At 44.9% G+C, this 26,014-nt stretch overlaps 1 protein-coding gene and 1 long non-coding RNA gene across 2 annotated transcripts in view; one reads left to right on the top strand and one right to left on the bottom strand.

The window, feature by feature from the left end:
• The first annotated feature begins 278 nt into the window (after positions 1–278).
• The window catches only part of thbs3a (thrombospondin 3a), a 37,211-nt gene continuing 11,475 nt past the window's right edge, over positions 279–26,014 (top strand). The window contains exons 1-18 of the mRNA XM_047361416.1: positions 279–658; positions 4,155–4,361; positions 9,241–9,494; positions 10,174–10,276; positions 10,358–10,384; positions 10,481–10,563; positions 10,825–10,876; positions 11,038–11,186; positions 11,267–11,404; positions 13,370–13,444; positions 15,701–15,853; positions 16,190–16,300; positions 16,377–16,484; positions 16,560–16,719; positions 18,630–18,748; positions 19,030–19,082; positions 19,381–19,562; positions 19,858–20,036. Coding sequence (XP_047217372.1) covers positions 577–658; positions 4,155–4,361; positions 9,241–9,494; positions 10,174–10,276; positions 10,358–10,384; positions 10,481–10,563; positions 10,825–10,876; positions 11,038–11,186; positions 11,267–11,404; positions 13,370–13,444; positions 15,701–15,853; positions 16,190–16,300; positions 16,377–16,484; positions 16,560–16,719; positions 18,630–18,748; positions 19,030–19,082; positions 19,381–19,562; positions 19,858–20,036 — 2,235 coding nt within the window. The 5' untranslated portion in view covers positions 279–576. The remainder of the gene's footprint in view (positions 659–4,154; positions 4,362–9,240; positions 9,495–10,173; positions 10,277–10,357; positions 10,385–10,480; positions 10,564–10,824; positions 10,877–11,037; positions 11,187–11,266; positions 11,405–13,369; positions 13,445–15,700; positions 15,854–16,189; positions 16,301–16,376; positions 16,485–16,559; positions 16,720–18,629; positions 18,749–19,029; positions 19,083–19,380; positions 19,563–19,857; positions 20,037–26,014) is intronic.
• LOC124865907 lies at positions 16,980–17,966 on the bottom strand. The gene is made up of 2 exons (XR_007037687.1): positions 17,649–17,966; positions 16,980–17,576 (listed from the first exon to the last, which is right to left on the bottom strand). It is a non-coding gene; the product is annotated as an uncharacterized LOC124865907 (long non-coding RNA).

The raw sequence follows: 26,014 nt of genomic DNA, 5'->3' as shown, positions 1-26,014 counted from the left end.
ATTGTTTCAGTGATTTTCTGACATAATTGCTGTCATCGAGGAGATATTCAGAACTTTATTGCTCCTCAAACAATGAGTCATGTTCTGTTTGGACCAGAACCGGGAAATAATCTGTTTTTATTAGCAGCGGTACATTATCCTCAGGTCCCATGGTCTCAGCAGCTTCAGAAATGACTACGGTTGATGAAACCGAACCCGAGTTGGTTCTGATCATCGTGTCTGGGATCAAACTGAATCCTTTATTTGTCTCGTGGACCTCCCTCTCTCTGGTCGCGCGCCTGCAGAGGGATCGCGCGCCAGATGCAGATTCCAGCTGTGAGCTCGTGAGGCCGAGCGTCAGTTTCTCCTCCGGTGGTTCGGTTCGGGTCTGTTCGGTTCAGCTCGAACTGGTGCGTCTTTTGGGGCTTTTTTCTCAGTTTGGGCCCAGTTTGTTCTCCCCGGAACCACCGCTACTTCTTCTGAACTGAAACTTCGCAGCCTCTCAAGTCCCGTTCACCGCTGCTTCAGGGTTCGGGTTCTGCTCTGCTCTGCTATATGAACCTTTCAAACTGAACCTGGTCTCCCACCGGTCCAATAATGGGTTGGAGTTTCCCGGTTCTGCTGACAGTTCTGTGCGGTCAGCTGTCGGCTGGAGTCCCGGACGGGGCGGACATTCAAGGTAACAGAACCGAGCTGTTGGGATTAAAGGAGGTCATTTTCTCTGTGAGGTTCTGGTCAGGCGCAGAACACAGCTGAAATAGACTAATTAACGGTTAATTAAGCATTATTAACTCCGTATTGATCACTGATGAGGGTTGAACTGTGAGGTTGGAGTAAAATCACTTAAAACATCAATAATAATAATAACACACATTTTCAACTTGATGCCTTCATGACATGAAGGGTTTCTGTCCCATGTAAAACTTTTTATATTAAAAACTGATAAACTGGCTCTAAAAATTCGGCATTTCTTAGTCCTTGAGTTGAGGTCGAGCTGAGATTTGATCTATTTGGTGTCATAAAAACAGAATCTGGGCTGAAGCTCTTTGCTTCCAGCGGAGCAAGGAACCAAACACCTGGAAGGAAAGAAACATCTGTAATGGAAAATATTCACTTTTTACAGTGTACAAAAGATCTTTTGTGATGCAATGCCTGCAAATACAACTTATGTAAAACATAGCGACAAGGAAGATTTGCTTTGCCAACCCTTTGGTGAAGAGGAGAAATCAGATACACCTTTGCCTATAATAGATTTTCTTTTTTTACTATAAATGTCTTAATTTTTTATTAAAGTCATATTGGGACTGCAATCCATTTACTAAATAATTATTTTGTAAATGATACGTTATGAGTTATAAATCATTGTGATGCTAACACTTACATACATGATCCTTGTTTAGCTGAGGTATCTAGCTGATTGCTGATTAAATAATTAAAATAATTAGCTGATTGATTAAATAAAAAGGGTCTCACAATAGAACCGTGAAGAACTCCACATTTGATCTTTATTGTATCAGATTTAGAAAACCCAATTATTTTTGTTTTTAACATGTTCTGTCATGGCGTTTCAGGCATACCATATAGAGCAGATGGTGGTCTACATGTGCCAGGGCAGTTTTGCTGTACAAAAAGGATCCAAACTGCATGATTACCTTTATTAATTACAGATTCAATCCAGTATCAAAGTAAAGAGGCCACACTGATGTTATTATAACCTGTGTTTATATGACCTTCACCCATTTGGAGTATTTGTGTGATGGTGCATGGGTGTGTGTATGTGTGCGTGGCTGAGCATAAATGTAGAAATAGGTGTGGTTGTGTTCAGTGGGTGTATTTTAATGCAAGTTTGTCACTTGAAGGTGTGCATTTGTAAGTGTGTTGAGAACGGAATGCCCACAATCCACAGTATCTAAAAGCAGCTAAAGACAGGTAGACCCAGATCTGGAAGGCTGCAGCAGTCCCAGGCAGCCAGACACCAGTGAGGCCGGTGTGCCAGTGAGCCAGTAAGGCACAGGAGCAGCAGCCTCCTGGCCAAAGAGGCGCAGAGTGAGACTCAGGGCACCGAGCTTCCCCTTGACCCAACCACAGCACTACCCCCAGATGGGCAGCCCAAGTCCAGGAACCGATCCCACCTGTGGCCCAGGGCCCACACCATTCCAACCCAACAAGATCACCCAGCACCCTGAACACACCGGGTAAGCAGCAGCTCACTGCAGCAGCCCGAAATGGAGTGGCACATTATATCATTTTAAGAAGGAGGATGCCTACCAAAGCCCAGCACCGCCTCCATCACCCTCAACCTGACCAACACACCTCTGGGAGCCAAAGGGTACCAGACGGGGGCCCACCACTTTGTGATGCGGCCCGAGCACCCACACAGACAACAAACAACATCATAACAAGGTAGGCAGCACCCTGGTGGACCCTCCTATGGCGCTGTCAGAAACCCCCAGGTCACCCATTCCCCAGTCCCTGCCACACTGGCACAGGTGCTGCAGCGGGAGCCAAAGGAACCACGCCGTGCCCCCCGAGCACAAACAGCCTCCCCCCCCAAACCAAAGCCCCCGCCCCCGATTGTGGGGTTTCTGATAAATTAAGATGTGTATGTCTTAGGTGTGTCGACCAGGGGCTGATCCTGGGGTTTATGGGACCTCGCGGCTTGCTGGCAGCAGAGTCTCCCCAACCCCAAAGCCCTAAGTGCCTCTAGTGAATTAAAATGTAGGTGTAGAACAGGGCCAAATATATCAGAGGGCACTACATGGTGCTCCCCCCATGCCCACAATGCCCCACTGTCCCACACCCCAAGAACCTACTGCTATGTGGTGCTGCATAAGTGAAGAGGGAGGAGGTGGGCACTAGGCAACGGCATGAATCCTGAATTGGGGGCCAGCTCCCACCATGCTTCCTTGCACCAAAAGGGTTTTATGTCTTGTTTTATGTTAAACACCATGTCATGACACCAGTCCTTTCATTTTCCTGAACACGTCAGACCTAACCCAAAAGTCCTCCATGCAGATTGCATTTCTGCACCTTCTTTCTGATCTTAAATGTAGTGGTTTGATACCAGCAGCTGCTGAGGTCCCTGCAGGTCCTGAGAGACCATATTAGGGTTTTAGGCTTTTTCTTTCACATACTCGTTCTACTTTACAATTCTGATAAAATGTTTCTCTTTTATGGCTTCAGTTTTTTATTTTTTTACACGTTTCTCTAGTTTTCTAAAGAACAACCCTACTTCCTAAACATTTCTTCTTCTGTAATTCTGTAAGTCAATTCATTATCACTTGAGACTTGGGACAAAAGTACTTCTTGAAAATTCACAGATCATCACCAAACCTGTTCTGGGATTGTTAGGAGAACTTCTTTTTGGGGATGTTTTGACCCTTTTGACCATTTTCACCTTTGCTGTGATGGATTTGCTTCTAAAATATGATAAAGAAGAATTGCAGTAAAAGTTTGTGTATGACTGGAGATCAGTGACGTTAACCTTTAAATTAACAGTTACAGGTTACATAAAGTTCATATAAAAGTGATTCTGATGTCCCAGTTCATGTGTAAACTGTTTGAAAGCCTCTGAAAGGATGACTTTATATTTCAAACCCAGGAACAGAACGCGTCTCCAGTAAAGCTCTGGAAACTGTGAGCAGCATTTCGCTGAATCTGCTGTTTTCTGTGTGTCAGACAATTAAGGTCCTATAATCAGGTCCATGTTTTCTGAACTAACCTCTGAAACCCAGGGAGCCTGGTCCCAGTCTGTCAAACAGGGATTATGTTACAGAAAATGTCCTGGAAAATGATTTCCTAAAGAGGAGGAAAGCGTGTCAAACCAGCAGCTGTGGGTTCAGATCCAGATGTTCTGGCTGTGTCCGCCTGAGGAGTCTCTCTGATCCGTTAGAAGGATTTTCCACTAGCTGTCAGCTCCAGATGTAACATTTAACGTGTTTGGAAATGATTCCAGCTGGACTGAGGGGCCGGAGTCCTGCTGTTCTTCAGGTATCAGGGCATGGATAGAAACCTGCTGCATCAGTTTAGCCTCAGAATAAAGTCTGGAAGCTGCCTAAGCCCTGATAACACATCGCCTGTAGTATCGAAAATATTGTAAATGACTGATTTATGTTTCCATCCCTGAATCCTGGAATCACTCCTGTGTTGGTCATGCATCCATCTCTTCCACGCAGTGATCGACGTGCTGAGTCTGCAGGACTCCAAGCAGAGCGTCGCAGCGGTGGAGAAATTGTCCGGAAGTCTGAGCGCGCTCAGTGACATCTACGTGGTGTCAACGTTCCGACTGCCGGTCAAGATGGGCGGGGTTCTGTTCGGACTCTACAGCAAGCAGGACAACAGGAAGTACCTGGAGGTCGCTGTCATGGGAAAGATCAGCAAAGGTTGGTGGACGTTTAATGTCTTAACATGTCTGCTGTAATCCAGGCATCGTTCTTGTTTTAAATATTGCAGAAAGTCTCTGTTTTCCACACACCCTAAATCTGTCAGGAGGGATGAAAAACTAAGATGTTGCTGCTGGTCTGTGAAGGTTCTCAGAACTTTAAAGATAATATTTTTCTTCTTTAATCAGCATCATATTTTTTCTAATGGAAAAACGTGATCCTGCAGGCTGAAACACATCTCTTGAACAGGTTAAACTATTAGGCTTTTCCACTCTGTGATCTTCCCAGTTCTTCTCATCACTTAGAACCCAGTCAGTTAATGAGGATACCAAGCTGAGCAGAGTTTATATTTTGTCCTATTTCTCTTGCAAACACCTCTTAGCAAGCTCTAGCAGAACAGTGTTGGAGATGTTTAATCAGGGAAGAAGAAGATCACAGACCTCGAGCAGTAGGAGAATCAGACTGTCTACAAGAAGGGACAGAGCAGACTGTGCTTCTAGAGGAACCTTCAGTTCTTCAGTGTTTGCAGCAAGATGCTGCAGATCTTCTTTAAGTCTGTTGTGGAGAGTGTGATCTCGTTTGCCTTCATCTGCTGGGGTAGCAGCATCAGAACCAGGATACTTGAAAAAGCTCAACAAGTTGAAAAAGAAGACTGGCTCTGTTCTGGGGACTCCTCTGGAACCTCTGGAAATCATTGTGGAAAGAAGGATTCTTTATAAAAAAGTATTATTGAAGTGAGTTGAGCTGACCTGAATTAATGCTGGCTTCCTAGAACAACCCAAAGCACCGTTACATCACAACACCATGACAGAGATCAGAACAGGGCCTAAAGGAACCAGAGGCAGGAGGAGTTCCTTAAGAGGTTCTTTGATTTTATAGTTCTCTGTTTCCTCTTTTAAACATTTCACTAAACCCCATTCAGACAGATTTAAGAACCGTGGAAAGCTGGAGATCATAAGCTCTTAGTGAAGACATCACCGAGAGCTTCAGTCAGCACACTGTACCCTGGAGATGTACCAGACATGTCATCGACACTCTGTCTCCCGGGTCAGGTTTCAGCCTGACAGCCGGACACTGACCCAGTTTGGAGTTCTAACTCCTCTCCTTCAGTCTGGTCTCATAAACTGGTCTCTGTTGTTCTGGACAGGATCCTGGTTCTGGTTCTGATGCAGAATGGCCACTTCAGCCTGCAGCATGATCATAAACTGCCAGCATGACATTTGACCTGTGGATGAGTTCATCCACAGGTTGGATGATCTTCAGTCATGTTCTGTTTATTAAAGTAATCAGGTTTGGGTTGACTGCAGCAGATCCGTTAAACCAGTACTGTCCAGTTTTACCCAAACTAAGTTCTTCTTGAGGCTGTGCTCTCCACCAAGTCCAAGGATTCAAGAATTTTTATTGTCATACCAGCTCACATTTACATGTTAAGGTACGAAATTCAGACTCCGGTTAAGAAGCCTAATACTTAAATAAAAAGAAAATTAAGTATGACAATAAATAGCAATCAGTAAAATATATGCAGTGAAGAGTAATACAAAAAAAGAAAAGAAATATACACAGTTAAATAGTGAAAGTGAAATTAAGTTTGCAAAGTACTAAATACACATGAGTGTATGAGATAGTCCTTAATACTGCACCTATAAGTTGGATCACATTCAGCTCTGTGTTGTTCTGGTGGTGAATAAATGTCAGACTGGTCCCTCGTTGATGGTTCACATTCCTCTAAGATAAACCACAAAAATATTTTTTTTTAATTCTGAATAATTACAAAACAAGCTGAAGATGTCCGCTGAACCCTTTAAATGTGAAGCGGACCTTCCACTGAAAGCTCAGTTCTGCAGAAACTCTGTAACCTTGATTATTTGCTCATTAGGGGCACCTGGCAGCAGAACTCTCCTCGATGTTTTTGTGTTAAAAGCAGAAAGAAATGAGCAGCGTGGGAGTTAAAAGAACTTCTTGGTACAACTTCTGGATCGGAGCATCTCGTTATCTGCTGCTCTGTGGAAGATATTAGGAAAATATCCAACTGTAACCAGAATGTTCTTCTCTCTTCACCTTCTTCACCCTCATCATGGTGTCCCAACCTCCATACATGAGCTTTAGGCTTTGTAGTCTCTAAAAGCATGAAGATCTTTGAGACTCCATCCATCTGGTCAGTTATATTATTTCATTATTGGCATTCAAGGTGTAAATGAAAGGTCCTCTAAACATTAGATCCTACCTAGTATTGGATCCTGACAGTAGGTGGCGACGTTGATCCTGCAATGATCACTTTCTATATTTTGCATCGCTTGTGTGGACTGACTAAAAGTGGCCCAAGGAGGGAAAACTGGACAAATCCAGACATAGTTAGGATTTCTGATGAAGACTCTCATTTATTAGAAGGGTTGCAAAACTCCCAGAACCTCAGTTTGTTCTGTATTTCAGTATTCCCTGATTCCCCTCTGCTGGCAGCATTGATCCACACCTCAGTCAGGCTTGTTCCCAGTCTTACAACCACCATTTGTCTGAACTGAAACACTGACATGTTGTTGCGTCACACTGTGTGTTTACATCTTCATCAGTACTCTGATGCTGATCTAATCCTCCATGGAGGCAGACGTCTGCCATGTTAACAGCAGGTTCTGATTGTCCTGACCTGAAGAAGGTCTGAGTCACACTATGAAGACGTGTTTATGGCTAAATTAAACCTTAATATCATGAACTCCGATGATACTCGCTGGTGCACGTTATTGTTCCCTGCAACGCTGCTAAAATGGTTCAGTAGGAACATAACAATGGGTTTTAGGTGTTCTTCAGATCTTCATCCAGTCGGGCATCTGTGGGATGTTCTAGAAACATCTATCATCTATAAACATCTATAAACATCTATCTAGTTCATGTTGTCTTCCAGAATGTGAAGGATCAGCTGCAGACCAGATCCAACAGAACAGAGGTCCATTTGGGAGCAAGCGTTGTAATTTTCAGTTTAATAATCAAATCATTTGTCACTGGGTCATCTGTTGGTGAATAATTACTTAACTTATTATGTTGTGAACAGAAGAACGGATCTCTCCATTTCAGGTTTTGAAATTTTGAGAGGACTTTTTCTTCATGTGGAGAGTGTCCACCATTCTGTGGATCACCAGCTTCCTGAAGGACCAGAAGCAGCAGGTGAGGCTGGAGAGCATCTTCTCCCACACAAGAACCATCAGCACCGGCGCCCCTCAGGGATGTGTTCTCTCCCCACTCCTCTTCTTCCTCTACACAAATGACTGCAACTCATTGGACCCATCTGTGAAACTCCTGAAGTTTGCAGATGACACCATTGTTATTGGACTGATCCAGGACAGTGATGAGTCTGCATAGAGAGAGGAAGTGGATCAGCTGGTCCACTGGTGCGCTCAGAACCACCTGTAGCTTAAACCGCTCAACACTGTGGAGATAATGGTGGACATCTGGAGAGCACAACCCCACACTGCCTCCCCTTACCATCCTTAACAACACTGTATCTGCTGTGGACCACTTCTGGTTCCTGGACTTGAGTTGGTCCTCACCCATAGACACTGGTCAGAAGAAGATCCAGCACAGACTGTACTTCCTGCTGCAAACCAAGACGTACAACTGCTGGTCATCTTCTCCACTGCCATCATTCAGTCTGTCCTGTCTTCGTCCATCTCAGTGGGGTTTGGCTCATCCACCAAACAGGACCGGTCCAGACTGCAACAAACCATCAGGTCTGCAGAGAGAATAATCAGGGATGACCTTCCCTCCATCCATGACTTATACAGGTCTAGGGTCAGGAGAAGGGCAGATAGCATCTCTGCAGAACCCACACATCCTGGTCACGAACTGTTCAGAGTTTTACCTCCAGGTGGCGCTACAGAGCACTGTTAGCAGAAACCAGCTGTCACAGATACCTCTTTTCCACCAACGCTGTTCTGAGCTCGTTCTGGTTCCCGAACGTGTTTTCACCTAAACAAAGAGGCTCCAGAGCGCCTACTACGGTTCAACCCTGGCAACCCAGGATACTTGATTTTTCTGCACGAACTGTGACATCACCTGTGGTGCTGTTCAAAGCTGGAGATGATAGAAATGACAGGTATAGCAGCGCATTATCCTTTTCCGTATAACCCGTAGTGTTTGGATGTTCTTTTATTGCATTAATGGTACATCTGTAATCACAGAAGAGATGCGAGCAGGTCATCAAGCTCCTTTATCTACTACTACTACGCTTACACATTACACAACATGGAAGGAAAGAGCATGCTGCTGATGATGGAGTCTTAGTTCCCGAAGCTGGTGGAAACACGCTTCGGTTCACAACAGCTTTTTGTTGGAAAAGCGCCTAGAACACAGCTTCTTCTTCCAGGCTGTCTCTGATGAACACAATGAGCACCTTCCAGCCGCAGTAGTCCGTTACTCTGCTGGAAACAGAATAAGCAAAGAAAAATGGCTGGAGATACACATTAATGTACACACTGTTCCTTTCATCCTTTATTTCCTCTAAACTTTCTATATTTATCCTTAATGTCTGAATGCTGTGAAAGTCAAGTTCCTCGTTTGTTCACACTTTCCTGGCCGTGTGTGATGTTTTCCTGGTCAGTTGTCCTTCCTCCTGCTGGAGCTGCCAACAGTCCACTCCTTCAGACTGTTTATCCTTTCAACATTTTCCATGCAGTCTGTTCTTGAATCCAGATTCCAAATGAAGTGTTGTCCCGTTCCTCTTTTTTCCTACAAAAATCAACCTCAGATAGAAGAAATTAGAGCTGCAACACTTTTTTTAGCGTCTGAAAATTATTTTCTTCGCTGATCTACAGAAATATTATGCATATGATTTTTGGGTAACAAGGTAAACATTTGACGGTTAACTTACGAGTCTCCTCCTGTTACTCAGTCCTGGTCCGGTACATCAAAGCTGACGGGAAGGTCCACACTGTGAACCTGCAGAACTCCAACCTGGCTGACGGGCGGACTCACTCCATCATCGTGAGACTTGGTGGCCTTCAGCGCAGCAACATGCACGTGGAACTGTACGCCGACTGCCGATTGGCAGACTCCAGCCAAGGCGTGCCTTCATTGGTTCCTCTGCCCAGAGAGGCAGAGATGGTGGAGATTCGACACGGACAGAAATCGTACGCCCGACTTCAGGTTAGAGAGAATCACTTATTCACCTATAGAGAGATAAAAACCCCAAAGCCTGTAAAATGCATTAACTTTAAGTTATTTAACAAAAATTTGAACATCTGTTCCTTAGGACAAATGGTCTTCTTAGCTGTCAACATAAAAAGGATTTTACTTTGAAGGATGCAGCTGTGGAGCGGATTTAAAATAAAACTGATATCCCTCTCAGAGGTCAAGTTCAGTTCCTCCTGGAGGATCCCACGGTGTTCCCAGGCCAGAAGGGACATATAGTTTAGTCCAGGGGTGCCCAATCCCACTCCTCCAGGGCTACTATCCTTAAACATTTAGATGCATCCCTTCTCCAACATTCCTGAATTGAATGAATCCCTCATTATCAGGCCTCTACAGAGCTGACGAGGGTGATTGAGGTGTGTTGGAGCAAGAATGCATCCAAACGTTGCAGGACAGAAGATCTCCAGAGCTGGACCTGGGCTGCCCAAGTTTAGTCCCCTTAGAGTGTCTTCCCCAGGGTCTCCTACAAGTGGGAGCGCAGTAAACCTCAGGTGCCCAAGAGGCATCAGCGGTTTTCTTTCTGTCATTGAGGAATGTTAGAGTAAAATATTCCTCTTTGATTGATTCATATTCTGGATGTTCAGCAGCAGCGTGAATCTCTGCGTTTGTTCGTCTCATCTTCCCTCTCTGTCAGGGCGCAGTAGAGTCCCTCCGCCTGGCTCTAGGGGGCAGCGTTGCTAAAGCAGGAGCTCTGACTGACTGTCCGTTCCAAGGAGACTCGTCAGCCTACAACTCAGGTGAGCTCACCTTGATCTCGGTGAAGTTCAGCTGTTCTGCAGTTCTGACTCGGATCAATAATAAGTTTTTTATTTTTTCAGTGAGCGGAGATGTCCAGTCCATCCTGGGTGAGGTTTCTGACAATTTCATCTGCTCTGATCAGTAACAACCTTTTTCTCTGGTCTCTGATTGGACATCATGTTTGTGACATAATTTTCTGTCAGGTGAACACACCAAGGCTCTGATTGGTCAGCTCATCATCTTCAACCAGGTCCTGGGAGAGCTGCGGCAGGACATCAGAGAGCAGGTGAGACAGAGAGACAGGTGAGGTAGGACATCAGAGGACAAGAGTGACAGGAAATCGGAAAGCAGAATAGCCACAGGAAAGCTGAGACAGAACGTCCAGACTTCAGAGCTCAGGTGAGACTAGACCTTAGAAGGGAGAGGCAGGGGACTGGTTAGTCAGAGGAAAGGTGAGCCATTGAGACAAGTGAAATTGAGTCAGTGGGCATGTGAGACAGCATGATGAGAGTGATCTTAGGAGCTAACAGTGTGTCTTTGTCCTCAGGTAAAGGAGATGTCTCTGATCAGGAACACCATCCTGGAGTGTCAGGTTTGTGGTGAGTCAGCAGCTCTGTGGACGTCTCCAAATGACCTGTCTCAGATCTGAGGACCTGACTGACTGACGTTGTCTATTTACGCTCTCTGTCTGTCCCTCTGTCTGTGTTTATCCCTTTGTCTCTGCCTCTGTCTGACCATCTGTCTGTCTTTCTATCTGTAGGTTTCCATGAACCACGGTCTCGCTGCTCTCCAAATCCATGCTATAAAGGAGTCTCCTGCATGGACAGCCTGCAGTACCCTGGATACACTTGTGGACCGTGTCCACCTGGAACCACGGGCAACGGGACACACTGCAAGGACATCGATGAGGTAACAACAGGACACCATCAAACACTCAGCAGATGATGTTAGATGTTGAATGTGGACTCCTTCCTGTTTCTCCTCCTCAGTGTGAGCTGCAGCCTTGTTATTCTCCTGGAGCCTGCGTGAATACCATGGGGGGTTTCAGCTGCAAGCCGTGTCCTCCAGGCCTGTGGGGGGCGCCACTGGCTGGAACTGGACTGGACTACGCTAAGACACACAAACAGGTCTCTCACATGAAAACTACCAAGGTGCTGTTGAACGATATTTCTATCTTCAGCGATTCTGAATGCAGCTATTTGCACAAACAGCTGGTCGTGTTCAAACAATCAGCAAGAAGATCTCTTGCTCCTTTACAAACTGGTTTAAGAGGAGACTTGATGGTCAAACAGGAGTCACTGGTGCTAAGGTAGAGGTAGAACCAGAACTGGACCCACTTTATTGGTGTTAAGCCACTTAGACTTAAACTTTCTGAACTGAATCCATTCCTCTCCTGAACTAGTTCCCGTTCCTTCATCAGTTATCATACAAATTATATTACTCAGTATTTGCAGTCTGCTCTCTGCCTCTTATGTTCATGTTTTAGTACACTTTTTTATATTAACTTTAATAACTCAGCAGCAAAACTCCCAGTAAAGCTGATCTCTACATACTTTCCCAAAACAGATCAAATCTGACTGAAATTGGCCCTTTAAGATGCAGCAAAATAAGGTTGGTGTTCGTCTTTGATTAAATAAGCTCAGAGTAAATCCTCCTCTCTCATAGATTAATCCGAAGCCATAATCACCTTGGCTGATTAAACAGAAAGATTGCAGTGACATCCACAAAACCCACAGTTGTACCCACGACCTGCCTGCAGCAGGCTCCAACAGGGAACGATCAGAACTTGGCTGTGTATTGTGTCGGTCTTTGGTGGCTTGGGAATGCGTCTTCAGGGTATGGTTCAGTAATAAGTTACTCCAAAGGCAGATCAGTTTGCACTCAGTTGTCACTGAGCTGAAATATGTCAAGTTTGTCTTAAAAGAATCTCAGACCCCGTTCACACGACAGTAGTGCCTGATGAAAATGGGAAGGTTCAGTTGCATTCCAGAGTGTAATGGTTTAAATACGACTGAAAACAGTAGAAATTAATGTGCACTTGAACACCATGGCTGCGGACCAATTTAAACCACAGAAGAAGAAGAGATCAACAATAACAATGGTGGGTTGCAGGGTACTTACTGGTGCTGCTGACTCTTGAATCTAACAACGGTTCTTCAACAAAGTGCTCATTTTCTGTCGTTTTGTAGGCAAAAAGTGTTTGCACATGTTTTTGAGTTTCAAAGAATATACCCCCTACTAGTGGTGTGGTGGGGGAATTACACCATATTCACAAATCTACCGTTGCCGTGTGAACAGATTGAAATTAAATTGTAATGTAGACGTGTTAACAGGCACGGAACAAAAATCCAGTTTTCAATGGATCGTTGTCATGTAAACCGGTCCTCAGTTTATCGCAGCACTCAGGTAAAAGCAGCATCTTTAACTGATGAACATGCTCCTTTTACCATGTATGTGCACAATATGTGCTCCTCCATTATGAAGTGACTGCAAGCACTGATCCAATGGAGATGATTCTGTCCCATGAATGTTTGTTGAGGCATCTTTACCAAATACAGTCTGACTGCTCCTGTCAAGAAATATTAGCACAGGGCTGGGAACGTTAACAGAATGAGGTGCCCGTCGTCCCAGTCTTAGTGTGAGTGTGTTGGTGAGCTGCAGCTGGAAACCATTAAAGCCTCTGAAGCAGCACAGAAAGCTTCCAGCTGTGGAAAAACTGGTTTGTGTGTCAGTCATCATTTCCCTGCTGACAGAAAGTCATTAACCTGGTGGGACTGTGAAAATTAGCCCTGTTCTCCAAGGAAAGGACAGGATTTTAATTTGATTGTTGCTCTTCAGGTTTCCCAACAATCTTCCAAAATTAAGGCAGATTGAATTTCCATCTTTTGTTTTTTTTGTGGGGTTCTAATCTAACATTGAACTGATGCAGGATAGTGTTCTTTATTGGCAGGGAAGTAAACATTATCATCTTGTTTATTAAATGTTGCTGTAAGCTGGACCTTGAGGTTCCTTCATCTGTTCGGCTGAAGAGAAACCCGTTAAGGTTTCCTGGATCCTTTGAAATACTGGCTTGATTTGTGCGTGTTTTTCAGCAATGTGTGGACATTGATGAGTGTGTGGATCTTACGGACGCCTGTGCATCAAACTCTGTCTGCATCAACACTGTGGTGAGTTCACCTCTGATTTTACCTGGGGATGTTTCACATAAAAACATGAAGCTCTAATGATAACCTTCATTGTTTGGAATGCTATGGTTAATTTTTTTTTTACAATTTTATTCATAATTACTGATCCATCTACATCTAAACATCTAAAGTGGTCTAATGAGCTGTTCCCTTGGAGGTCTTTCAGTTTCAGCCCCGTACCTGAACATTTTTAGAGGTTTTTGTTTGTTCAGCTTCTTCATCTCTGACCTCTGAACCATTCAGCCAGAAAAATGCTCCTGACGTTAGAAACTCTCTTTACTATAGGTCAAATTATCAGGCAGCATAGGATAAATGTTCACTGTTACGCTGATGATACTCAGCTTTACTTATCCATAAATCCTGATGAACCCAACCAGTTAGATAGACTACAAGCAGGTCTTGAAGATATAAAAACTTGGATGACTTTAAATGTTTTGCTTCTAAATTCAGACAAGACTGAAGTTGTCGTCTTTGGACCAGAGTCTTTAAAAAAGAAACTGCTTAGTCAATCACTTAACCTGGATGGCATTAAATTGACCTCCAGTAATAAAGTAAAGAACCTTGGTGTTAACTTTGACTAGGACATGTCATTTAAATCCCATATTAAACAGGTTTCTAGGATTTTCTTCTTTCACCTCCGGAACATTGCCAAAATTAGAAATATCCTGTCCAGGAGTGACGCTGAAAAACTAGTCCATGCATTTGTTACTTCAAGGCTGGACTATTGTAATTCTTTACTATCAGGATGTCCACAAAATGCAGTTAAAAGCCTTCAGCTGATTCAAAATGCTGCAGCAAGAGTTCTGATGAAAATTAAAAAGAGAGATCATATTTCTCCTATTTTAGCTTCCCTTCATTGGCTCCCTGTTAAATCCAGAATAGAATTTAAAATTCTCCTCCTCACATATAAAGCCCTTAATGATCTAGCTCCATCATACATCAGAGATCTGATTGGTCCATATGTTCCTAACAGAGCACTTTGTTCTCAGACTGCAGGTTTACTGGTGGTTCCTAGAGTCTCTAGAAGTAGAATGGGAGGCAGATCCTTTAGTTCAGGCTCCTCTCCTGTGGAACCAGCTCCCAGTTTTAGTCCATGAGGCAGACACCCTGTCTACTTTTAAGGCTAGGCTTAAAACTTTCCTTTTTGATAAAGCTTATAGTTAGAGTGGCTTAGGTTATCCTGAGCTATCTCTGTAGTTATGCTGTTATAGGCCTAGGCTGCTGGAGGACATAATGGCCACTTTCACTGTCTTCGCTACATTCTCACACTACTCTCCAATTTTGCATTATTTGCTGTTATTTCAGCTTTTAACTTTGTTCTCTCTTTTCTCTTCCTAGAAGCTACACCTGGCCTGACTCTGTGTCTACCTGTGACACCTTTCTGGAGAGGGGCATCGTCCAAGCTTCTGCTGACAACAACTTAATGCTCAACTTCTACAGATGATCCACATGATCCTGTCTTTCAGTGTTTAACCCTTTCTCTCCCCTAGACATGGTGATTGACTGAGCTTCTACTGTAACTAACTCTATGTGCTCTCTTTCAGACTCTAACCTTGAAAACTGGCTCAGAGTTCATCTGTTCTTTCTTTCTAGATGAAACAACTAAAGGAGCTACAACCATTAACATTTACTTTTCCTTCCCATAGAAAGTATTCCTGGATCAGTGCTTCTTTGTTCTCTTTGTGTCTCTGCTCTGTTCTCTCAAACCTCCAGTCGGTCGTGGCAGATGGCCGCTCACACTGAGCCTGGTTCTGGTTCTGCTGGAGGTTTCTTCCTGTTAAAAGGGAGTTTTTCCTCTCCACTGTCGCTACATGCATGCTCAGTATGAGTGAATGCTGCAAAGTCAACACCAGTGACTGTCCACTGTCTCTACATGCTCATCCAGGAGGAGTGAATGCTGCAAGTCACTGACTGGATGCAATCTGCTGGGTTTCCTTAGATAGAAAAACTTATTATCCAATTTGAATAAATAACTGAATCTGACTGAACTGTTCAATGGTTAGAATTAATTGGAATGTATGAACCTGACTTTTATGAAGTTTCTTGAGACAACATGTGTTGTGAAATGGTGCTATATAAATAAACTGAATTGAATTGAAATTGAAACTGATCCAGTGTTGATAAATTCTAAAAAGATGGTTTTGTAGCCTGATCTGGAGTCAACAGAGGCTGGGAGACAGCTCCCCCTGGTGGACATTAAGCCTGAACATCACAGCTGATATGTTCTGTCTCTTTCAGGGTTCTTACAAATGCGGAGGCTGTAAACCTGGTTTCTTTGGCAACCAAACATCAGGCTGCTTCCCCAGGAACTCATGTGCTGCGTTGACCTTTAACCCTTGTGACACCAACGCCCACTGCACCATGGAGAGGAATGGAGAGGTTTCCTGCAGGGTGAGGACTTCAGTCACATGATAGACCTAAATAATTACACACATAGAAGTTCAACATTTCTATGGGAAGAAACTTGTGCCATTAGAAACTGAAATTCAGTCAGAGCAAATCAAATTCAGTTTCTGATGGCACAAGTTTCTTCCCATACATTTTTCTTTTGTTTTTGGGCTTTTTTTTTAGTCAGGAATCTGATCTGGGAGGTTGGTTAATGTGTATGAAGTTCATCTGAAGCTAGAGATACCAGATAAACATTAAATGACTATTTGTACAGAAAAATTGAATTTAATGTTTTCCATTTTTTCCTCTGTTATATATGCGTTATAAATGTGTTTCCAGTGTAACGTGGGCTGGGCCGGGAATGGACACACGTGTGGGATGGACACGGACATTGACGGTTATCCCGACCGCTCTCTGCCCTGCATGGACAACGACAAACACTGCAAACAGGTCAGATGGCATGTTTCCAGCAGTCAATCCTCACACCCTGATGATATATTTATGACACGCTGTACACCTCCATCAGGACAACTGTGTGTTCACCCCAAACTCGGGTCAGGAGGATGCGGACAACGACGGGATCGGAGACCAGTGCGACGAGGACGCAGACGGAGATGGCATCAAGAACGTGGAGGTTGGAGATCATTAGATGCAGATGTTGTTTTAGCTGTAACAGCTGCGATCACATGACCTGCTGTTTGCGGCTCAGGACAACTGCCGTTTGGTCCCAAACAAAGACCAGCAGAACTCGGACAGCGACTCTTTTGGAGACTCGTGTGATAACTGTCCCACCGTCCCCAACAGTGACCAGAAGGACACGGACAACAACGGACAGGGAGATGCCTGCGACCAGGACATAGATGGAGATGGTGAGGAAAAATAAGCACCTCTTTCTTCTCCTAAACACCTTTCTGAGAGACACCAGAGGAGAACTTACAGAGAACATATCAGAGTGTACTTTGAACTGATGGAGGATGTTGGTGTGAGTCTGCAGACTAGTATCTCTGACAGAAACACAGATAAAAAAAAAAAAGAAATGATAAATCACCTCTTTCAAAAGAGAAAAATAAATTAATCTGCTCTGCCCTCTGCTGGCAATCAGGGGGAAGAGCTGTTGGAAGGATTTGAGTTTATTTCCATCTTTTTATGAATTAGAAATACACTTAAATTTATTTGAGTAAAGCAATTAAACCTTCACTAAATTTGACAGTTTATCCAAAGCCAGTTTTTTTATCCTTTGTCCCTAGAAAAGTGTTGCAGAAGTTTGCTGTGCATTTCCACCCTTTGTCATTTTCGTCTTCTGCAGTTTTGGTCGTTTGGTAAACAAACAAAAGAACCACTGAACATTTCTCACCCACTTTGACAACTGATGATTTAACTACATTTTCTACTCACACCCATGGTTTATATGACTCCAATAAATAATCTAAACCATCAGGTGGTCTGTCTGGGTTATTCTGGTTGGAGCAGGGCTCACAACCTGTCACACAAAACAGGTCCAAACTGGGTCAGAACCACAGTCAGTGGAAACAGGGTGACATGTAACATCTTTCTCTTTCAGTTAGTAAAAAGTCAGACAAACTTTCTACATGTTGCTGTCTCTGTGTCTCTATCACGACCAGAGACAGAGAACCCAAATTCAGCCAAACAAAGTGATAAGTTAAAAGGTTTATTCAGAAACTCAGGATCAGAGAGCAGGAGAACAGCAGTCAGCTTCCAGGAACCACTGAGAGCAGAAAGACTAGTTAGTGGCTGAATAAAACTCAGGACTTGCAAAGAGTTAGATAAAGCCACCAACCTTCTCAGTCTGGGGATGAGGCACAGAATCCAGAAGAGGAAGTGATCCAGACAGTTAATGAGGAAGCGTCCAACAGACTGAAGTCGGATTGCCGACTGGTCCATATCCTCCGAGGAATCAGCTGAAGCAGGAACACAGAGAGCTGTGATTGTCCTCTTGACAATAATTCCTGGTGGACTAGAGAGCCAGGCGGGCTCAGGCTGAATAAACCAGTGGTTAGGCTGAGGCGTAAATCCAGGGACAGAAACAGAGACAAAATCCAGAAATCCAATCCATCAGACAAGGGGCAGGCAAGAAGGCAAAATCCGTGAGGCAAGGCAAGGTCAGAGAACAAGATCAGTCAGGAAGGAACGCTGGACAACTACTCACAAATGTTTTTGAAAATCTGGCACCGTCTGCCTGTCAGATGGCTGTGTATAACTGCAGCTCCACAGGTGTGTGGCACGACGGTGATTGCGCAGCAGCAGACAGGTGAAGGAGATGAGTTGATTGCATGAGTGAGAGCAGAGTAGTCAGACGGGCCAGAATCATAACAGTCTCATCCTCACATCCAGGAAACCAGAAACAAACAACACATTAAGTTTGATGGGATCACTGTGACATACACATCTGCATTTGTAGCAACATTTTCCATTACCACAGACAAACATCCATGGTGGTGGTGGTGGTGGGAGGGGTGGGGGTTGTGCTGCGGCGGCGTGGCAGGGTCCTCTTTTACCTCTGCCTCTGTGCCGGCTGTGGGTCGTAGGGACTAAGCTGGGCTCTGGTTTGCATCCCTCCCTCCTTGGGGGCTCGGGCAGGTCTTCTATGCTTCACTGACGACCTGCCTCTGGGGGGCGTATGACTGCCCTGGGGTCAGGCAACCAGTTTCTATATGGTATTCCTGAAATGCCGAGACAGGACAGGTGGAGAAAAAAAAAGTTTAGGTTTAAAAACCTCCATTCACATGTTGAACCAGGATGTGTGTGTCTGTGTGTTCAGGTATTCCCAACGTTCTGGATAACTGTCCCAAGGTTCCCAACCCAATGCAGACGGATAGAGACAGAGACGGAGTCGGAGACGCCTGTGACAGTTGTCCTGAGCTCAGCAACCCTATGCAGGTACCTCAGCAGAGGCTGCTACTGATCCTTTAATAGGAACTTTCACCTGACAGATTTAGGGTGCTCTAAATGGTTAGATTTTGATTTTTTCTTTAAATGAACCTGAAGCAAAAATCAAGCATGTTTATTGTTGTTAAACATTAAGGTATTTTTATGCTTCTTATTTGTGTAAAGAAGCTACTGTAGGACTGTAGCTGCTGCTCCCAAATTATTCTACATCATTATTAATGAGTCCTGCTCTGAGATCAGATGTTTCTTCATGGGCATCTCCTCTTCTTCAGACGGACGTGGACAATGACCTGGTGGGAGACGTCTGTGACACCAACCAGGACACGTATGTCTAACAAACACATATGATCAATAATGATATTTAGCTTCAGTACAACGCATCAGATGGTCCCAGCAGGTCCAGTAATTACTATGGAAAGGATTTTATTGAGGTCAGAAACATCAACACCTTCCTCTGCTGCTGTCCAGTCACTGTGGCTCCATGAAACCATAACAGAAACCCTAAAATACTTCAGCTGTAATGCTGGTTCAGCTGGTTTTACTGAGAGTGATAAAAACAGTGAAAACTGCATATAACCACAGTGAGAGCTGGTCTTCTTCTTCTTCTTCTTATATCCCTGCAGGGACGGAGATGGTCACCAGGACACCAGAGACAACTGTCCTGACATTCCCAACAGTTCCCAGCTGGACTCCGACAACGACGGCCTCGGAGACGACTGCGACCACGACGACGACAACGACGGTGTCAACGACGACTACGACAACTGCAGACTGATCATCAACCCGAACCAGAAAGACTCAGATGGTAACGAGCAGAATCAGAAACCCGATCAGACTCCGCTGAGCAGAGACAGACTCTGGGTTTTATCAAATCTTTCTCTCTATGGGACATTTAGTTTGGACCCTAAAATGAGCCCTTTGGCACATGTTAGTTTATTTTCCAAAAAGTGTTTTAAAAAGAGAGATTCCATCCCTGGCTGGTTTCTGTTGGTATTCTCCATCTTAACTTAATTACACCATGAAGACTCAGCTTCTTCGTGTAAACCCTGACCTGACCTGGACTCTTTCTGGACCCCTGTCTGTCTTGTCTTTGTCCTCAGCTAATGGAGTCGGAGATGTCTGTGAGAACGACTTCGACAACGATGCCGTGATGGATCTAATTGACGTGTGTCCAGAGAGCGCCGAGGTCACTCTGACGGACTTCCGAGCCTTTCAGACGGTGATCCTGGATCCTGAAGGCGAGGCTCAGATCGACCCCAACTGGGTGGTTCTGAATCAGGTAACTGATTAAAGTCAAGTCAACTTTATTTATTTAGTGCTTTTTAGCAACAAGGCACTCAAGGCGCTGAACATAAGGAAAACATTACAATGATACAGAAAATCAAACAACAGAGGTAGCAGAGGAAAATTGGACTGAAAACCTAACTAATAATGTTTAGATGGCCTAGTCAAAGGCCACTCTAAACAAATGAGTTTTTAATCTTGATTTAAAGCAATTTAGGGTTTTGGCGAGTTTATAGTCTTCTGGGAGTTTATTCCAGATTAGTGGAGCATAAGAACTAAAAGCTGCTTCTCCATGTTTGGTTCTGGTTCTGGTTCTGCAGAGTAGATTTGAGCCAGAAGACCTGAGAGGTCTGGGTGGTTGATCCACTGACAACAAGTCTGTAATGTATTTTGATGCTAAGCCATTCAGTGATTTATAGACTAACAGAAGTATTTTAAAGTCTATTCTCTGAGCTACAGGGAACCAGTGTAGGGACTTTAGAACCGGGCCGATGTGCTCCACTTTCTTAGTTCTAGTGAGGACGCGGGCAGCAGCGTTCTGGATCAACTGCAGCTGTCTGATCCACTTTTTAGGCAGACCTGTGAAGACACCATTGCAGTAATCAATTCTACTAAAGATGAACGCATGAATTAGTTTTTCAAGGTCCTGCTGAGACATTAGTCCTTTAATCCTGGAGATGTTCTTTAGGTGATAGAAGGTTGACCTTGTTACTGTCTTTATGTTCCTCTGAAGGTTCAGGTCTGAGTCCATCACTACACCCAGGTTTCCAGCCTGACTGGTGGTTTCTAGCTGTTTTAACTGAAGCTGTGTGCTAACTTTTAAACGCTCTTCCTTTGGTTCAAAGATTATTTCTTCAGTTTTGTTTTGATTCAGCTGAAGATAATTTAGGCCCATCCATGCATTGATTTCTTCTAAGCATTTACCCAGCGCTTTAATGGGTTCATTGTCACCTGGTGACATCGTAACGTATAGCTGTGTGTCGTCTGCATAGTTATGATAACTTACGTTGTTGTTTATTAAAATCTGAGTTAGGGGGAGCATGTAGATATTGAATAGGAGGGGCCCTAAGATGGACCCTTGGGGAACGCCACGTGTGATTTTTGTGCTCTCTGATGTAAGGTTACCTACTAAAGTCCCTGTCCTTCAAGTAGGATTTAAACCAATCGAGTGCTGTACCAGAAAGGCCGACCCAGTTTTCCAGGCGCTCTAATAAAATGGAGTGATCAACAGTGTCGAATGCTGCACTAAGGTCCAATAATACCAGCACTGTGGTTCTTCCACAGTCTGCATTTATACGGATGTCATTGAACACCTTGACAAGAGCAGTCTCTGTACTGTGGTGAGCAGGAAGCCTGACTGGAAGACATCGAAGCGGTTGGTCGTTGTTAGGAAGTTGTTTAACTGCTGAAACGCAGCTTTTTCAATAATCTTACTGATGAAGAGGAGGTTTGATATAGGCCTGTAGTTCTGTAGTAGCAGCTTGTCCAAGTTGCTCTTTTTCAATAGAGGTTTGATAATTGCTGTTTTCAGAGCCTGGAGGAAAACACCTGACAAAAGGGACGTGTTTATTATTTGTGTTAAATCAGATGTTATTACAGGCAAAACTTTCTTAAGGAAAGCTGTGGGTAAAAGATCGAGACAGCAGGAAGAAGAGCTTAGTTGCTGTACGATTTCTTCTAAGTTTTTGTAGTTTATTTGGTGAAATTGGGAAATTTTGTCAAAATCAGTTCTAGTTGGAGACAACATTGGTCCTGGAGTTGATGTGGATGTTCTGACTGCCTCTCTGATCTTTTGGGTTTTTTCAGAGAAGAATTTAACAAATTCATTGCAGGCCCTGGTAGAGTGGAGTTCAGATGCTACAGTTACAGGAGGGTTTGTTAACCTGTCGACCGTGGCAAATAATGGACCAGCATTGTTAATGTTTTTACTGATGATCTCAGAAAATAAAGATTCTCTTGCATTTTTCAGTTGTAGGTTATATCTGTATAATCTCTCTTTATAGATAATATAGTGAACCTGGAGTCCAGTCTTTCTCCACCTGCGTTCAGCTTTTCAACACTCCTTTTATTCACTTCTGACTGGTGGAGCACTTCTCCATGGAGACATTTTCTTCCCAGAAACAACTTTCACTTTAATTGGAGCAATTGAATCAATGATGTCTGAGATTTTAGAATGAAAGTTTTCTACCAGCTCATCTACAGTGTTACAGGGCAAAGTGGAGGTAGAAGAGTAAATCTGGTTAAAGGTTTCAGCAGCACCGTCCTTAAAGATGCGTTTTCTTATCATGTCTCTTTGGCAAACTGAGTCATTGCAGATGATGCTTTCAAAAATAACAGAAAAGTGGTCAGATAGAACAACATCAGTTACAGACACCTTGGAAATGTTTAGACCCTTAGTGATGATCAAGTCCAAAATATGTCCCTGTTTGTGCGTTTGCTGTTTAACATGTTGAGTTAAACCAACATTTCTAAGAGTGTCACATAGATCTATTGGACTTCTGTCTTCAGGATTGTCCATGTGAATGTTGAAGTCTCCCACAATAATTAAACAGTCATAATCAACACATATCACAGATAAAAGCTCATTAAAATCACTGAAAAAGTTTGTTTTGGACTTAGGAGACCTGTAAATATTCAAGAACATTGTTCGGACCGGGCTCTTTACCTGGAGAGCCAAATATTCAAAAGAGTCAAATTTGCCCAGAAATACTTTTTTACACTCTAATAAATCTTTAAACAAAGTGGCTCCTCCACCTTTTCTTTGCTGTCTGCTCTCACAAAGAAAATTGTAGTTTGGAGGCGTCGTCTCCATCAGAATGGGAGCTTCATTAAATTCATGTAACCATGTTTCTGTTAAAAACAGAACATCAAGATCGTGGTCAGTAATGAAGTCATTGATTAAAAATGATTTTCATGACAAAGATCTAATGTTCAGTAAAGCCAGTTTATATGATTTAGTTGCTGATATTAACTCTGTGTCTGGTTGTACCTGACAGTTTATGGCTTTTGTTGATTGTTTATTACTGTCTCTTATCCTTTAGGACTTGTTTCAAACATTAACTTAGGGCAGAACTGGTGGTGAGGGGAAGCTGTGAGGTGTGTTTACAATAGAAAATGTACTCATTAAACGTTGTTCTACTTTATTTTTACTTTATTCATGATCGGTGGACCAGAAGAATAAACTCTGAAATACAGTCCAGGTAAAAAGAAGCTCTGCCCCCTTTAGGTATTACGGATTTACACGTGAGAATCTAATCACATAGAACAGCTGTGTTTGGAAAACTAGAACCTCCTCCAGCATCCTGTAGAACCTCCTCCTGCAGCCTGTAGAACCTCCTCCAGCATCCTGTAGAACCTCCTCCAGCATCCTGTAGAACCTCCTCCAGCATCCTGTAGAACCTCCTCCCGCAGCCTGTAGAACCTCCTCCTGCAGCCTGTAGAACCTCCTCCCGCAGCCTGTAGAACCTCCTCCTGCAGCCTGTAGAACCTCCTCCAGCAGCCTGTAGAACCTCCTCCCGCAGCCTGTAGAACCTCCTCCAGCAGCCTGTAGAACCTCCTCCTGCAGCCTGTAGAACCTCCTCCCGCAGCCTGTAGAACCTCCTCCTGCAGCCTGTAGAACCTCCTCCTGCAGCCTGTAGAACCTCCTCCTGCAGCCTGTAGAACCTCCTCCAGCAGCCTGTAGAACCTCCTCCTGCAGGCTGTAGAACCTCCTCCCGCAGCCTGTAGAACCTCCTCCAGCAGCCTGTAGAACCTCCTCCTGCAGCCTGTAGAACCTCCTCCAGCAGCCTGTAGAACCTCCTCCAGCAGCCTGTAGAACCTCCTCCCGCAGCCTGTAGAACCTCCTCCAGCAGCCTGTAGAACCTCCTCCTGCAGCCTGTAGAACCTCCTCCTGCAGCCTGTAGAACCTCCTCCAGCAGCCTGTAGAACCTCCTCCTGCAGCCTGTAGAACCTCCTCCTGCAGCCTGTAGAACCTCCTCCTGCAGCCTGTAGAACCTCCTCCAGCAGCCTGTAGAACCTCCTCCTGCAGCCTGTAGAACCTCCTCCAGCAGCCTGTAGAACCTCCTCCTGCAGCCTTTAGAACCTCCTCCTGCAGCCTGTAGAACCTCCTCCAGCAGCCTGTAGAACCTCCTCCTGCAGCCTGTAGAACCTCCTCCAGCAGCCTGTAGAACCTCCTCCTGCAGCCTGTAGAACCTCCTCCTGCAGCCAGTAGAACCTCCTCCTGCAGCCTGTAGAACCTCCTCCAGCAGCCTGTAGAACCTCCTCCAGCAGCCTGTAGAACCTCCTCCTGCAGCCTGTAGAACCTCCTCCAGCAGCCTGTAGAACCTCCTCCTGCAGCCTGTAGAACCTCCTCCTGCAGCCTGTAGAACCTCCTCCTGCAGCCCGTAGAACCTCCTCCAGCAGCCTGTAGAACCTCCTCCTGCAGCCTGTAGAACCTCCTCCTGCAGCCTGTAGAACCTCCTCCAGCAGCCTGTAGAACCTCCTCCTGCAGCCTGTAGAACCTCCTCCTGCAGCCTGTAGAACCTCCTCCTGCAGCCTGTAGAACCTCCTCCAGCAGCCTGTAGAACCTCCTCCTGCAGCCTGTAGAACCTCCTCCAGCAGCCTGTAGAACCTCCTCCTGCAGCCTGTAGAACCTCCTCCTGCAGCCTGTAGAACCTCCTCCAGCAGCCTGTAGAACCTCCTCCTGCAGCCTGTAGAACCTCCTCCAGCAGCCTGTAGAACCTCCTCCTGCAGCCTGTAGAACCTCCTCCTGCAGCCAGTAGAACCTCCTCCTGCAGCCTGTAGAACCTCCTCCAGCAGTCTGTAGAACCTCCTCCTGCAGCCTGTAGAACCTCCTCCTGCAGCCTGTAGAACCTCCTCCAGCAGCCTGTAGAACCTCCTCCTGCAGCCAGTAGAACCTCCTCCAGCAGCCTGTAGAACCTCCTCCTGCAGCCTGTAGAACCTCCTCCTGCAGCCAGTAGAACCTCCTCCTGCAGCCTGTAGAACCTCCTCCAGCAGCCTGTAGAACCTCCTCCTGCAGCCTGTAGAACCTCCTCCAGCAGCCTGTAGAACCTCCTCCTGCAGCCAGTAGAACCTCCTCCTGCAGCCTGTAGAACCTCCTCCAGCAGCCTGTAGAACCTCCTCCAGCAGCCTGTAGAACCTCCTCCTGCAGCCTGTAGAACCTCCTCCAGCAGCCTGTAGAACCTCCTCCTGCAGCCTGTAGAACCTCCTCCTGCAGCCTGTAGAACCTCCTCCAGCAGCCTGTAGAACCTCCTCCTGCAGCCTGTAGAACCTCCTCCTGCAGCCTGTAGAACCTCCTCCAGCAGCCTGTAGAACCTCCTCCTGCAGCCTGTAGAACCTCCGCCAGCAGCTTGTAGAACCTCCTCCAGCAGCCTGTAGAACCTCCTCCTGCAGCCTGTAGAACCTCCTCCAGCAGCCTGTAACTCTAGCGGGTTTTCTGTCTGTATCTCACATGATTGTGGAGAAGTTTTGTTCCAATCTTCTTTCCATTGTTGCTTCTGTTTATTGAGGTTTTTGCACAGCTCTCTGAAGGTCCCACCACAGCATTTCAACCAGGTTGAGGTCTGGACTTTGACTAGGCCATTGCAACACCTTGATTTTTTTTCCGACCATTCTGTTGCAGCTGCTGTGTTTGTGATCATTGTTCTGTTGAGGACCCAGTTTGGACCAAGCTTCAGCTGTTGGACAGATGGACCCATCTTTGACTCTAGAATACGTTGGTGAACAGAGGAGATCATGGTCCACTCAGTGACTGCAAGACGACCAGATCCTGCAGCTGCAGAACAAGCCCTTATCATCTAACTTCCACTACCGTGCTTGATAGTTTGTCTGAGGTGTTTGCGCTGACCTGCGGGGTTTGTTTCCTCCTAACATGGTCCTGTCCATTATGGTCAAACATCTACTTTGGTCTCATTTCTCCAGAGGACATTTTTCCAGAAGTCTTCCTTCATCCAGATGCAGCTTTATAGCTATATA

Source organism: Girardinichthys multiradiatus, chromosome 3 (genome assembly GCF_021462225.1).
Source record: "Girardinichthys multiradiatus isolate DD_20200921_A chromosome 3, DD_fGirMul_XY1, whole genome shotgun sequence".
Taxonomy (NCBI): Eukaryota; Metazoa; Chordata; class Actinopteri; order Cyprinodontiformes; family Goodeidae; genus Girardinichthys; species Girardinichthys multiradiatus.
This window is presented reverse-complemented; position numbering and strand designations above follow the sequence as displayed.